Below are 13,258 nucleotides of genomic sequence, written 5' to 3'. Positions count from 1 at the left end.
ACACGGAGCTGGGAGCAAAGCCGGCGCGCTGCGAGCGCCCCGGATCGCTGCTCCGCAACGGCAGCCGCCGCTCTGCGCACCGCCCCAAGGCTCTCACGCGCGCTCCGAGCACAGCGCGCGCGCCGCCGTCACGTCACGAGCCCCGCCCCGGCTGAATGGGGGCGGGGCCAGCGCGGCAGGGCCGGGGGCGCGCAGGGGGGGGGGGGGGGGGGCGGGGCGAGGCGCGCGCGTAGGGGGCGGGGCGGGCGGCGCCGCCGCGGCGGGCGGCAGTCGGGCGGCAGCGGCCGGTGCGGGAGGCGGCGCGGGCGCGCCCATGGTGCGGCATGTCCAAAACGCTGCGGAAGAAGCGGCACTGGCTGAGCAAGGTGCAGGAGTGCGTGGTGTCCTGGGGCGGCCCGGCGGGCCCCGACCCCGAGCTGCTGCACGGCGGCGCCGAGCGCGGCGAGTTCCCGTACCTGGCGGGCCGACTGCCGACGGGCGCCGAGGGCGCGCCGGGCCCCGCGCTGCTGTCGGGCAAAGCGCCGGCGCCGGGGGACGTGCTGCTGGAAGTGAACGGCACCCCGGTGAGCGGCCTGACGCACCGCGACACGCTGGCCGTCATCCGGCACTTCAGGGAGCCCGTGCGACTCAAGACCGTGCGGCCAGGTGAGCCCGCAGGCCGCGCCCGTCCGCTGCGGGCCCGGCGTGGCGGCCTTCGGGCGGCGGGACCGGAGTTGGAGCGGGGCGGGCGGGGCTGCGGGGCGGGCGGGGGCGGTGGCTCCGGCGGCTCCGGCGCCGGGCCCGGCGGGGCAGCGCGGTGCGGGCGCTCCGTGCGTCCTTCGCGGCGGCGGGCAGCGCGGGCAGCGGGAGCGCGGTCCGTTCGATTCGTCTCGCCGTAGGTTTGGATTCGTTCTGGGCGCGGATGCGATAAATCCATCGGTCCGTGTGCCTGGCGGTGCCAGGCTGTGTTGGTTCCCCGCTCCCCGGGTTGTAATGGTCGGCTGTGAGCTCGCTGTGCCCTGTGTGAGCACCGACGGTGCCGCAGGGGTTGGCAGCTCCGCGCTTCTTATCTGTCCGCTTTGTTCTGTGCTTATTTGCGATCCCCGGGCCGCCGTTTGGTTGTAGGTAATGTGTACCTGAAGGCAGTTTCCTCTTTTGACCGCTAATTAAGAGTTATCTGCTGTGCCCTGATGGGTATCGCCTGCATAAAGCAGAACAGAAGTGACCCACGGGAGGATCCTGGAGAGCTCTGGAAGTCTGATTGAAATGGAGAAAACAGAAAAACAGAAAGGGTAAATAAACTGAGGAATAAGTTCATTAATACAAGGCAGTAATAAATCTTTAATTAAAAGAGGAGAATTTAATGGGAGATGGAACTCGAAGTATCAGATGGAATTGTATTTGCTCTGGAGGGCAGCAGGGATGTTCCTGCACTGGGATTTCCATAGCAGAGATGTCCCAAACTTCCCATTAAAACTGCCAGAACAGATATTAGGATGAGCGTATGCAATGTCAAGCAGAAAGGTGCTGTAGGACAGGTGAGGGTCCCACGATGCCCCACACAGAGTGGTGGGATGGGGCTGCTGAGCACTGGGCTGAGTCTTGTGTGTACAACTGGCTTTTTTCTGCTGATTTTATGTAATTTTTGGAACAAATCATATCCATGCTCGAGATGGAGCAGCTTTTCCGTGCTAGAACATATTGTGAACTTATTTACCACATCAGATGGTTTTGGCAGCAAGCTTCTGTGTCAGACTCGCTGTCCTTAAACGCAGCAGCTCGCAGCAGGCTGTTGCTGTTGACACCGCACAGAGCTGGGGGTGCATGGAGGAGCACAGAGGCAGCAGGCAGAGCTCTGCGGGGCTCCTCTGCTCCCATCCTGGTGCTCCCAGCAGTGCCGGGGCTGCAGAGGTGGTGATGCGTGACGCTTTCCGTGTGTCTGAGCTCTGAGCCCATCCGTTCTGCATCCTTCTGAGATCCCGTGCAGGGATCAAGCTGCCTGTTCTGAGTGGGGCTGAGTGCAGGTGTGCAGCGGATGGGAGCCGGGCTGCCTGCTGCTCTGAGCATCCTTCATTAAAAGGCAGCGACAGCTTTCCTTGGCAGCAGTGAAATCTGTCTGTGATCCTTCTAGCAATCTCACGGAAAATGGAAAATGGAAATTTCAAGATACTGTTTAGTCTTGTTTGGTAAGACACTCGAATGATATGAATACTAAATTGAACACCATCTGTTAAGTGCGGATCGGGAACGATGGACCACTTTGTTGCTGGAGGAATGGTTCCTTCCCTCTCTGGCCGTGTTCTCTGCCCCACAGAGTGAGGCCGTGGGTTGGTGCTGTGCCCAAAGCACCGTGATGGCTGTCAGCAGCCGTAGGTGTGTGCAATTTGTAACCTCCCATTCCTCTCTATACGAACATGTTATTCTTGGCATAGAGCATCTTGCCATTCCTTTTCGCACACTCCTTTGTTTAAATCTCGCAGCCATGAGTGCTGTGATTTCACCAGCTCTAATTATTCTATTCTTTCTTGGTGCGTTAGCTTCAAACGATAATGAGGCCTCATGTGGCCAGTTAAACAACCGCTGTGCTGCTGAACGGTCTGAATTTGTTCCCTTCAGGGTGCTGCTCTGTGCTGTGCTCTGCTCGCTGGGGCCTCTCGGGCAGCGCTGGACTGGAATCACCTGAGCTGGGCACGGTGGTGACATCAGCCCCAGAGCCACCCCATAGGTACAGGGTTTGTAGGGTGGGTTAACTTGGTGCTCCAGGTGTCCTGAAAGCAAAGCCTCTCTGCTCAGACAGCTGTGATTGAGACACCTGCATGTGTGTGTTGGTTGCGACAGAGAGGATTTTTTGTTTTTCCGCTCTTACAGTCCTGGTTTGCCTGCTAGCCTGGAACTAACTTGCTTAAAATCCTTGAAGTGTCGGTTGGCTCTGCTCTGCGATGGCAGGAGCTGCTGTGCTCAGTGGGAATGAGCATGAATCTTCATTAGAGGCCGCGGCTTCAGCCACACATCGCTCTCTGGTTCTGTCTGAGCTCTCAGCTGCTGTAACCAGGGCCTCATTGGTTGCAGAAAATGACTGGGTTTCGTTGTCTCGGAAGATTCAACTTCCTTAGTGTTTTTTCAAAGTTTTTTTTTTGTTTGTTTTTGGTTTTTGTTTTTTTTTTTTAGCTTCTGCTTGAAGTTATTTTTCAGCTGATGATTCTGAAAGTCTAAAAAATATAATGAGCAGCATGCACTCAGATTGAGAGCTGGAAAAACTCCTCAGGTTTCGGTTGTTGCTCTGATTTAAGGCCTTTGAATGCATTCTTCTGGCTCTTCAGGATGCCTCCTCTTAAGAGCTATCTCCTCACATCCACACCTGTTAGTTAAATTGTGTATTGTTCCCTGAGCCAGAACAGTTTTCTTCTTTAAAGCAGCATTATTCCTGGGAGCTCTGGATGTGGATGAAGAAAAGCACAAGCTCTTCTGCCGTATCTGAGAGTCATTCCTTGCTTCATCCTGGAGGGGAGAACAACGACGGTGAGAAAGTCTGCAGAATTGCACTGAGTTGCTTTGAATCCAGAATCCCCCCCAGTTCCCTTCTCTGTTGCTGCTGGGCGCTGGACCTGCGCTGCTGCTCTGTGCCCTGCGGCGTGGCTTTGGCTGTTCCATGCAGGTGCAGCTTTTGAGGTGACACAACATCAGAACGGTCCTCTGTGCAAACGTGCGTCACTGTGCTTTTGTGGCAAGACAAAAAATGGAGTGTAGTTGTTCAGGGGTTGCTGGTTGCTTTGAGTTGTGTGCAGTGTCCTCAAATGAAAAGTCACTGCTGCGTTTGCTGTCAGTCCTGTGCCGCTCTGCCCTGCTGAATGGAGCAGTTTGCATAACTTGATTCATCTCAGGAAAGCAGTGTGTAATATGTAAGTAAGGAGTTAATCTCTTTAGGTTCAGGGTTGCCGTATCTCTTCAGTTATCTGCATGAAAACTGTAAAACTGGAATTCCAGCTCTGCCAGGCCGTGGTGTGCTTCCGTGTGCATTTTGACTGCGTTCTACTTCAGTGCTGTTTCATTACTGACTTTGGTAATAAATACAATCAGACTAACAGCTGGGGTCTGATGAATATGGATCGTGGGTTCTATATAAATACCAGAAGTGGGAATCTGGGAGAGCTGTGTAGAGATACGTTATTTTCATCTGCGTGGTGATGAAGCATTCTTTCAAGAGGCGTTGAAGGCGGTCAGCGAGGTTGGCGTGGTTGTATGGAATTACTGCTCACTCAACGTTCTTTAAACCTGCTGCGTTTGGAAACATTTGCTGCTTTCTTATCAATCTAAACTAGTGCTGTCCTGATAGGAGAACAGAAACCCAGGGGCTCACGGCAGCGACAGCAGCAATAATGTCTGCCCAGTGCTGTGTACTTGGATCTGGCCGTGGTGGAAAACCTTTACTCTGAGAGACAGAGGAGGGTGGAATTACAGCACAGAGGAGCAGGAATGTGCCGTGCTGTACTGAAGAGCAGCCATGGGAGCTTGTTGCTCCTCCTCTCAGTGCAGGTAGGAGGTGACTGGGGCAGGTAACCAGCGGCAGCAGGAAGTGAGAGGTCACCAAAGGGAAGCTCTGCCTGAGCCCAGCGATGTTTGCAGAGTGAGACTGCGCATGCTGCAGGAGCATTGCATGGGGGAAGGCACAGCCATCCCTCCTTTCTCCTGCTTGATTCCTGTGTGTCCCCCAACTTGTTTCCTCCTTGCAGTGAAGACCTGGGAGCGCTCCTCTCGTGCTGTGTTGTTCACAGTGCTTTTGCTCTGCCAGCCAAGTGGGAGCTGCAGCGACTTGAGGGATCTCCACAGCCACACACATCTGCTGGAGGAGTTCCTGGGGTGCCAGTGCTGGGCTGGAGGAAGCCCTGCCTGAAAAACATTCTTCTGAAAAGCGACTGGTCTGTTCTAAAAGCGACTTATGCTGTTGCACCTGGGAGATGAGTGATGTTTACTCCATCCTGCATTCTTGGCTCACAGGTTTACAGCTCTCCATAGCTGTCTGCAGGCCGTGATGGGTTTACATAAAAACACTTTCAGAAGTTTCCAATCTAAAGATGCATCATAGACTAAACACTGAAGTCACTTAAAAGAAGGAGCCGCTCCTCTCCTCACAGCCCAGCCTCCAACCCACACCCTGTAGGTCTGGCCATTAGGCATCTCACTTTGTAGTGTAAATGTGAGGGTAGAGCTGTGTCCTGGAAATACAAAGGAATGGTTGGTATGTTCCAGTGCTGTTTATGTTCTGGTAAGCAGATGGGGTTTGAGGTGCTCAGCATCTGCCTCTCTCAGGGCGATGAACAACACTGAAGGCTATTTTGCATTTTAAAATGCAAAGTCAGGAGCTGTGTGCAGTCATCTGCCAAAAGTTGCTCTGAAAAACAATCATGGATATTCTGAAGTGCAGCCTGCGTGTAGTGTAGGAATAAGGAGCAATGGGTTTAAATGCCCCCAATGCCTTTTCAGAGAATCTTTGATAAGGCACCTGGGGGGAATTTCATTTCCCTTGGACTGGGGTTGTTTTGCAGTTAAATTCTGAGAGCAATTTGGTGCTCATTATGCTTTGAGATTCAAATTGTGTCCCTTCTATTAGGACAGCTTTGGTATGCAGGAGAGGAGGTAGCGTGTGATTAGAGCCCTGGCACGCTGCTTTGCATCACGTTCACCATTTGGGAGTTTGGTCAGCTTTTGAATGTTCTGTGGGCTGTGAAGAGGGAGGGTGGTGGTGGGAGCTGCCTGGGGCTGTTCTGCTTGGATTGCATTCTGGTGGTTGTGGCAGGGTGAGAGGTGTTGACCTGAGGTCCTCACTGGGCTGAACCAGGAGTGGGCCAGGGGGATGCTGACGTACCATTAGGATGCACTGTGGGCCTCCTGCAGCAGCTGTGAACCACGCGCTGCTCGCATGGGTGTCCATAGCAGGAGCCAGCAGGGGCATTCAGGTTGGCCTGCAGTGCTGGGACTGCCATCCAGGAGGTCCTGGAGGATTGCAGCACTCTCTGAATACATGAGAAGAAGCACATCGGAGGTGAGCGGTGTTGAGAGCAGGGCTTTAGTGAGCGCCAAGCAGGAAAATCCCTCTTAAAATAGGCCATAACAAAAAGAAGTGCCTGCTTCAGCGTGGATTTTCCTTTTTCCTGCAGGATCAAGGGGAATGTCACAACACAAACATGACTGAAGTGGGAATGAGGGCTGTTTGGTCCCATTGGCACATGCCTGGTGTTTGTGCAGCTGTGGCTGCCAGCTCCGTGCTGCGGCCCAGCCCAGGGCGTGTGTATCTCTGCCACTTGGTTCTGCTTTTCCTGACACTGTTAAAGAACAAAACATAAAACTGCTGACCAGTAATTTGAACCCAGTGTAACTCAGCATGCTGATGAGGTATTTTCCTACTTGTACATAGAAAGCTAAGGACAGTGGATTTTTAAATAATCGTGACACAGGTTTGGCTGAAATGAAAGTAAGTGCAAAGCAATTAGGCTTTCTCCTGCCTTTAGGATTTCATTGTCCATAGATGCAACTTTGCTTTGGTTACAGCCCTCATTGGCGGTGACCTTCGTCCAAACGAAGGTTTGCTAAAGGCAGAGCTTGCTGGTGCTGCTCATTAAATCCAAGAGGATTAACGTACAGTTTATTTCCTCTAAACCCACAGAACTATCAGGAAATAACTAAGCCCTAAAGTTTTAGGTTTGCAGAGATGATTTCCTCCTAATGCATGTACTTGGGAGGAATTTCAAAATCCCGTTATGTAAGAGGGAGGCAGAGTCCCCATTAATCCCAGGGAATGATGTTTAATGGCTTGTTTCATCCGTTATTGGTCTAAAGAATTCCTCAGAAATCAGCTGACCCAAAGTGCCAGGGAAGTATTTTTACCTCTGTTGCTGAAACTATTACTGCTCAGTAATTTCACTAATCTCCTTTGCAGCGAGATTAGATTGCAAATGCTTTGATGCAGGGAGGGCTGCGTTTGTGAAAACAGCTCAGTAGCCGCAGGCACCGCCGAGTGGAAGTGCCAGTAAGTGAAAAGGAGTGCTGCTCTGCTGCCCAGCGATGGTTTGAACCATCCATCGCCTGCATTGCGCTTCAGATCGGCTGCGGTTTGCCGTCGTTCCAGCCCTGCCCAGCTGTGTGCTTCTCAGCCCCCAGGACGTGGGGCGGCAGGTTCTGTGCCGTGGAACAACTGCACAACTTGTGCCGGAGTGGCAGCTCTGCTGCCCTACTTATGTGGTGTAAAAATACCTAATCCTGAGGATTTTATTTCCCTCTCTGTAGGGCAGCGGAGAGTAATTACTTTTCTCTAGTGAAGGTAGAGATGCTGGAAAAGTTTAATTAATGCCCGTTAGGAGATGCCAGTGATACTTAAATGAATTCATCAGGGCAAGGCACTTAACGCTCATCAGAACAGCCGGCAGTTGCATGGCTGTATGTTTTTGCACTGAGTTGCTAATGGCTGTGCAGAAGTACCTGCAGACACTGCTTGACACTGAGTGGAAGAGGAATTAAGGAATAAACCCCCAAAAACTTCACCTTTCTGATGTAAATGGATGTAACAGCATGAGAACCTGGGAGGGCTGGAATCTACCTGTGATCACAGATGTGAGCCTTGAGGTTTGTGCTGAGGAGCCTTCAGCCTCTCCCATCCCCGTGCTGGTGGAGCAGATGCTGTGAGGATGGCACCAGAACAGAGCTGTGCCAGCTGTCTCCACCAGAGCTGTGAATCCCTCTGAAAAAAGAATAGCAGACACGTTAGTGCTGTTCATATGGTTCCTCATCCCAAATGCTGGCATCAGAGCCTTCCAGAGCCTGGAGAATACTACTGGGCTGTGACTGCAGGAATTTAACCAGCCCTGCTTGGCCATGCAGCAGCTCTGCTCTGGTTTTAACACTGATTCTAGGAGGAAAAAAAGACAACACAGCTGTGTGTGTGGGGAGGAGGAAGGTGCTGCTGTTCTGCTGCTGCTCCTGCAGACACGGAGCTGCTCTGCTCAGGAAGGAATGTGAGCATCGCAGCATTGCATGTGATGCTGCTCCATTCAGTCATCAAACTCTGCTCTGTGATGTGGAGTGTCGTGGTGTAGGAGTAGTACAAGGGTTTGTACCTGAGGAACTTCCATCCGTGCTTTTTCCCTAATGCAGGAGAGGAGAAAGGACTGACATCAGTTCCCGCTATGTTGAATCACCCTCAGGGGCATACAGTTGTTGTTCTGCAGTTGTAATTTGTTGCCTCTTGGCAAATACATCTTTTCGTTTTTTTTTCTTTCTTAATTGAACTACATTGTTAAGAGGTCCATTGCTCTCTCTGGTTCAGGTGGTTGCAGAGATGTTGGATGTTAAGGGAACTGAAGGGAAAGCTGTGCCTGCTCAAGCATGATGATATCTGCTGCTGCTCCGTATTTCACAGCACTGCAGCGTGGTTGGGTTGAAGAGACCCGGAGCCCCCGGCCCCATCCCCTGCCATGGGCTGGTTGTACCTCTGCTTCTTCATTTGCCTTCAAATAGTGGTGGAAGTAAATGTGGAGGTACTGAGGGTGGCTCTGAATAAAGGAGCGCTTCGGTAAAGGTCTATTGTGGGTATCCAAATATCTGCTCTGTGAAATGCTGCTCCCTGGCAGTAGTAAAGCATTTCAAAGAGATGGCTCCAGAATGAATATGGTCGGGGGAGGATGACAGGAAAGGCAACGATGCAATAAATAGAGGGAAAAATGGCTGTGTGTCAGTTCTGGTTTCCCTGTTGGGGTGTGTATATGTAGCTGCCTTCTGATTGATTGTGAATTGAGAACAGGAATTACATTTGGCTTTGCCTGTAAAGCTGTCTTGTTATTTGAAGTGCTTTCTTATGAGAAGAGCTCCATTCCTGTGTCAGCCCGGGGTTGGGGAGCTCTGTGAGCAGACACGGAGCAGGCCTGCCCTGCAAGAGCTGCACCCCAGAGCTGGGACTGTGGGGCTGTGTGGCTGTACCAAGGGATTTCATGGCCTGCGTGAACATCGCTGCTCTGCTCCAGACATCTACCTTGTGGAGAACGTGTGGAGGCAGTAATGAAGATGAAGTCACCTGGAGAAAGTCGATGACAGGCTGATAACTCATCCTTCGCACGGCCGCTGCGGCTGCCTGCCAAGGGAGTTGTTTTCTGTTCTCTTCTTTGGATTTTAATCAGTGTGTGATTTTTGCTGCTGTGTCAACGTTGTGACAATGAGGGGACAGCGTGTGGCTGGGATGAGCGAGGTGGCTGCAGCCCGGCACTGTCAGACTGCTCAGGCTGCACCCAGCTCAGGCTCCTTTTTATGGTAGAAAGCACAAAGTAGAAATGAGAACAGCAGTTTTCTTACTGTGAAGTTGCTGCCTTTGTTTATCCTCTCTGCTTCAGCTGGTTCTGCTTTATAATGTGTTTTCAAGTAGTGGAAAAAGTTTGTTCTGAAGGTAAAAACTAACCTGCAGAGGTCTGGGATAGGAGGAGATAGCCAGAGTGTCTGTGGGACACGTGGGTTCATCAGTAATCCAGAGGATCCCGTATTAATTACCAGCAGTTAATAGACTCATTTACCAGTTCCAGTTTCCATGTGCTCTGCTGAGACCTCTTCCTCACTAACTGTGAGATAAGGAGAGGAGAAATGCTGAGAAGCAGATGTTGCATGACCAAGTACCCAGCTGTGCACTAACAAAATGAATCTCCTGGTAATTAGTTAACAATTCCTTGGCAGTCAGAGGCATATGTAAAACAGTAAACACAGCATGGGGAAATAATAATAATAAAAAACATTAAAAGCACTTTCTGAGCTTTAAAACATTGGCAGCGTCCTTTCAGCCATCTGTGTTGCTGAGGAGCTGACTGCTCGGTAAGTCATGCCAAGGTCAGAGCTGACTTGCAGCCCTTAACCCTTTGGCAGTGAGATGTAACATCCTGCTTGCTGAGCGTGGTTGTGTATCAGCACGGCGATCAATCAAGGAAAGCAGTGGTGTGAGTGGTGCTGACACACCTCTGTGTTCAGTAGATGCTTCATATGGAAGGAAAGCAAGAGCTGAAAGGTGGGCTCGGATGGGCACAGTGCAACTGAATTGCTGTGAATTTTTTTCTGGTGCTATTGGTGTAGCTCTGGAGGGAATAGAATATCTGATTGTGCCCTAACGGTTGTGCTTGTAGGGAAAAAGTTGGGCTTTGTTCTCAGAGCTGTGTGTAGTTCTGTTACTTTGTGTATGGTTTATGTGTAGTCTGCGAGTTATTCAGCTGATTTACCAATCACTTTTAATACAAACCCCACAGTTTACCCCAGTTTTCTCTGAGCCCCCCGTGGCCCAAACACTTTTATTTATGGAATACATCAGAGTGGTACCAGTGTGTTCAGTCCATTGGAAGTGTTCACCATCTGCATCCTCCTGGGGATGTAACGCTGCCGCATCACTACAGCAGTCCCTGCTCCGTGCTGCAAATTCTGTGCTTGCACAACTATGAATTATGAACAATTGGTTAGGGCAGGAAACATAATCAATCAATTAAAGCCTAATGAAGCTTTTTACTTCAGAGTAGCTTCATCTGCTAAAATATGACGTCGGCTGCTGAGAAGGGGTGGTCTGTAATTGCTTCTCAGGGCATCCTGTGCACCTTGCCAGTCAGAGCTGGGCTGTGCACAGCTCCCAGTGGGATTCCAGGCTCTGTGCTGAGCTCGGGGCTCCCTGCCTGGATCCTGAGGACATCCGAAGCTGGCAGAGCAGGCGGCTGCAGCAACCTGCCTATGGCTGGCAGCGGCCTGCCCTCACTGCCCAGCCTTCTAGAGTGGCATTGCAAATACACAACAGCTTCACTTCGGGAGAGAATGCTCTAGGGAATGCCAAATACCAGTACCACTCTGTATTTTGTGATGTGCTGTGGAGGGCTTTCTGCTAAGCAAGAGCTGATGAGAAGCTTTGAAACATCCCAAGGGCTGTGTTTGACCCCATAGCACCAAGCCTGGCTGCCCTGCACCCTCCAGCAGTGGGGCTGGGCCTGGCTGGGGGTGAGCAGGCAGCAGCCCTGCCTCCTGGCATCTGTTGGTCTTGAGGTACTTTTCTTGAGGTTTTTTTAGGTTACTGTAGGGCACCTGTGGTTTGGATGTGCTGACTGTAAAACTGGGATGAACATGGGGTGCATTTGCAGAGGTGAAAGTTTCAAGTCCTACAGGATGCTGTAAGGGTTTAAGGCAGTCATGATTGGCACTAAGTGCTGTTCTGTAGGTTGTGTTTTGAGAGGAAGTCATTTTCTTGTGTTACTCTTACAAAATTAATGTGACTTGGGCAACGTAAAAGTTGCATTGCTGTTTATACCATAATGCTGACATGTCAGCATGAAAGCTTTTCTCTACCCAGCTTGGTTTGCTAATAGATGTGTTGGACAACGTGTGAGAAACATGAGCTGCCTTCCAGCCCTTTTCCTGCAGAAGGGGATACAGGGACATGCAGTTTGGGCCCTGTGCTCTGCCATCACCCCGTGCCCAGTGAGCAGGGCAGACCAAGCAGCACTTTTCTCCATCCCAAAATTGAGAGCAGTGTGAAATTGCATGAGGCAGCATCAGCATTAGCCATGGCTGTGCACATCTGGAGGCAGAAGGATTGTGCTGAGTGTACGTATCGAGCAGAGGGAGCTTTTGGGGGGGTGGCAATGCTGCTGTTTACCAGTTAAACTTGGACGTACCTGCAGTCAATACGGCTGTGGGCACAGCACGTTTGTTAATGTGATGCAGAGGAGTGCTGACCTAGAACACAATGTCGGTGTTTTTGAATCCCTGGGAGTCCTTGGGAGCGCAGTGAGGCGCTGCTGTGAGTGCTGGAGCCTGCATTTATTGCTGCACTGCCTCTCTGGCGCAGCAGGAGATGTCCTCGGGGAATGTCACCGCTGTGTCGGAGGTGCTGGGCTTTCCAGAGCTCCAGGAAACAACCGAAGCCTCAGTGCTGAGTGCTCTTGGGTGGAAATGTCTTGAAATTGGGGGTGAAGTTTAAAACAAGAAGAAGCCCAGAGCCTGGCAGATGGAAAGTAAGGTAACTGCTATCCCTGAGTTGTTAAAAATGTTTGTGTCCGTGGCTCTGCTCCGCGATGGCTGTTGATGGGCGAGGAGCACATGGGAACAGCAGGGAGAGGAAGCAGGGATGATAATAAATGCCTCATTTTGGCTGCAGTTCACGGTAATTCTTCATTTTTCATGGTCGGTCTAATCCCAGCATGTGAAGCTGAACTGCTCACGGATAGTTTTTTGTGGTCAAAGAGCTAATCTCTAGCCCCAGTTGATATGGACAGAGCTGTCTGCTCAACAAAGCTCTCTGATTACATTTCAACGTGAGCCAGCGCATGGGAATGAGCTGCGCTGTTAGGAAAACAGTGATACTCAAAGCGAGGGGATGTGGGGACAGCTGTGGGGTCCCAGAGCAGAGCTTGGCTGCTGGGCTTGGGCAGAGCAGAGCTTTGTGGAGCTGCTGCTGCCAGCTGTGCTGTTCCAGGAGGTTCCTTGCTGACGGGGCTTCCCGTGTCTCAGGAGAGCACGAGCACAGTGTCACTGTCGAACTGCTGCTCTGCCAAACTCCAGCCCGAAATAGGTTAGTGGGCCTAGAAATTATGCGCAGTGTAATTGTGTGTCTTGCTTCCTACGAAAAGTAGGCTAAAAATAAGCCCGTGTCGTATTTGAATAAGTTCTAATCAGCGCATTCCAAAAAAAAAAAAAAAAGGTCTTGGCATGTGAACACGTACCATTCTGCTGGGAAAGTAATGCCAAGTCCCAAACAGATTAAATGGCTTGTGTAACACAGAGCAGCTGCAAGGACATTTTTCTTTGGGGATGTGACTGAAATGTGTCATTCTATAGAGCTTCACGCTGCTTAAGCAATAAGATATGGTGTGTTATCCATATGTCAGCATGTGAAATGTGACACTGCGTTGGGACAGGCACCAGGGCAGAGCATTTTTACCCAGGGCAAAACCAGTGCAAGTTGTCTGATTGGGACCCTTTGTTGGAGAGGGCTGTTGAAGCAATGCTTGCGAAGTGTAACTATGAATTGACACGTTTGCTGCGGATTACGGTAGGGAAGCATTAATGTTAGAGCAGTTTTGTTCATTTGTGTATGCTAATTGTGCCTCCTGGAGCAAATTGCTTTGCTTCAAATCTCAATAAATAATTTTCTCTACTGTGAATGTACTAAGACCCCACACTGGAAATGTAAGGGAATGAATGGGAGACTGTCTATAAATTTGGAAGAACAAGCCGTAGTTACCCTGCAGAAATTTGCCTCATTGTTTGGATTGCTTGCCTT

The 13,258-nt window shown here is 51.0% G+C and overlaps 1 protein-coding gene across 2 annotated transcripts in view; it reads left to right on the top strand.

The window, feature by feature from the left end:
- Positions 1-323: 323 nt before the first annotated feature.
- The window catches only part of MAGI3 (membrane associated guanylate kinase, WW and PDZ domain containing 3), a gene marked incomplete at both ends in the record, with an annotated part of 49,089 nt that continues 36,154 nt past the window's right edge, over positions 324-13,258 (top strand). For both annotated transcript variants that reach the window (XM_079546342.1, XM_079546343.1), the window contains one exon: positions 324-645. In XM_079546342.1, the coding sequence (XP_079402468.1) occupies positions 324-645 (322 nt within the window). The remainder of the gene's footprint in view (positions 646-13,258) is intronic.

The sequence above is a fragment of the Tetrao urogallus genome, assembly GCF_951394365.1.
Source record: "Tetrao urogallus genome assembly, chromosome: 24".
Taxonomy (NCBI): domain Eukaryota; kingdom Metazoa; phylum Chordata; class Aves; order Galliformes; family Phasianidae; genus Tetrao; species Tetrao urogallus.
The sequence above is the reverse complement of the archived record's forward strand: the minus strand, read 5'-3'. Positions and strand labels throughout refer to the sequence as shown.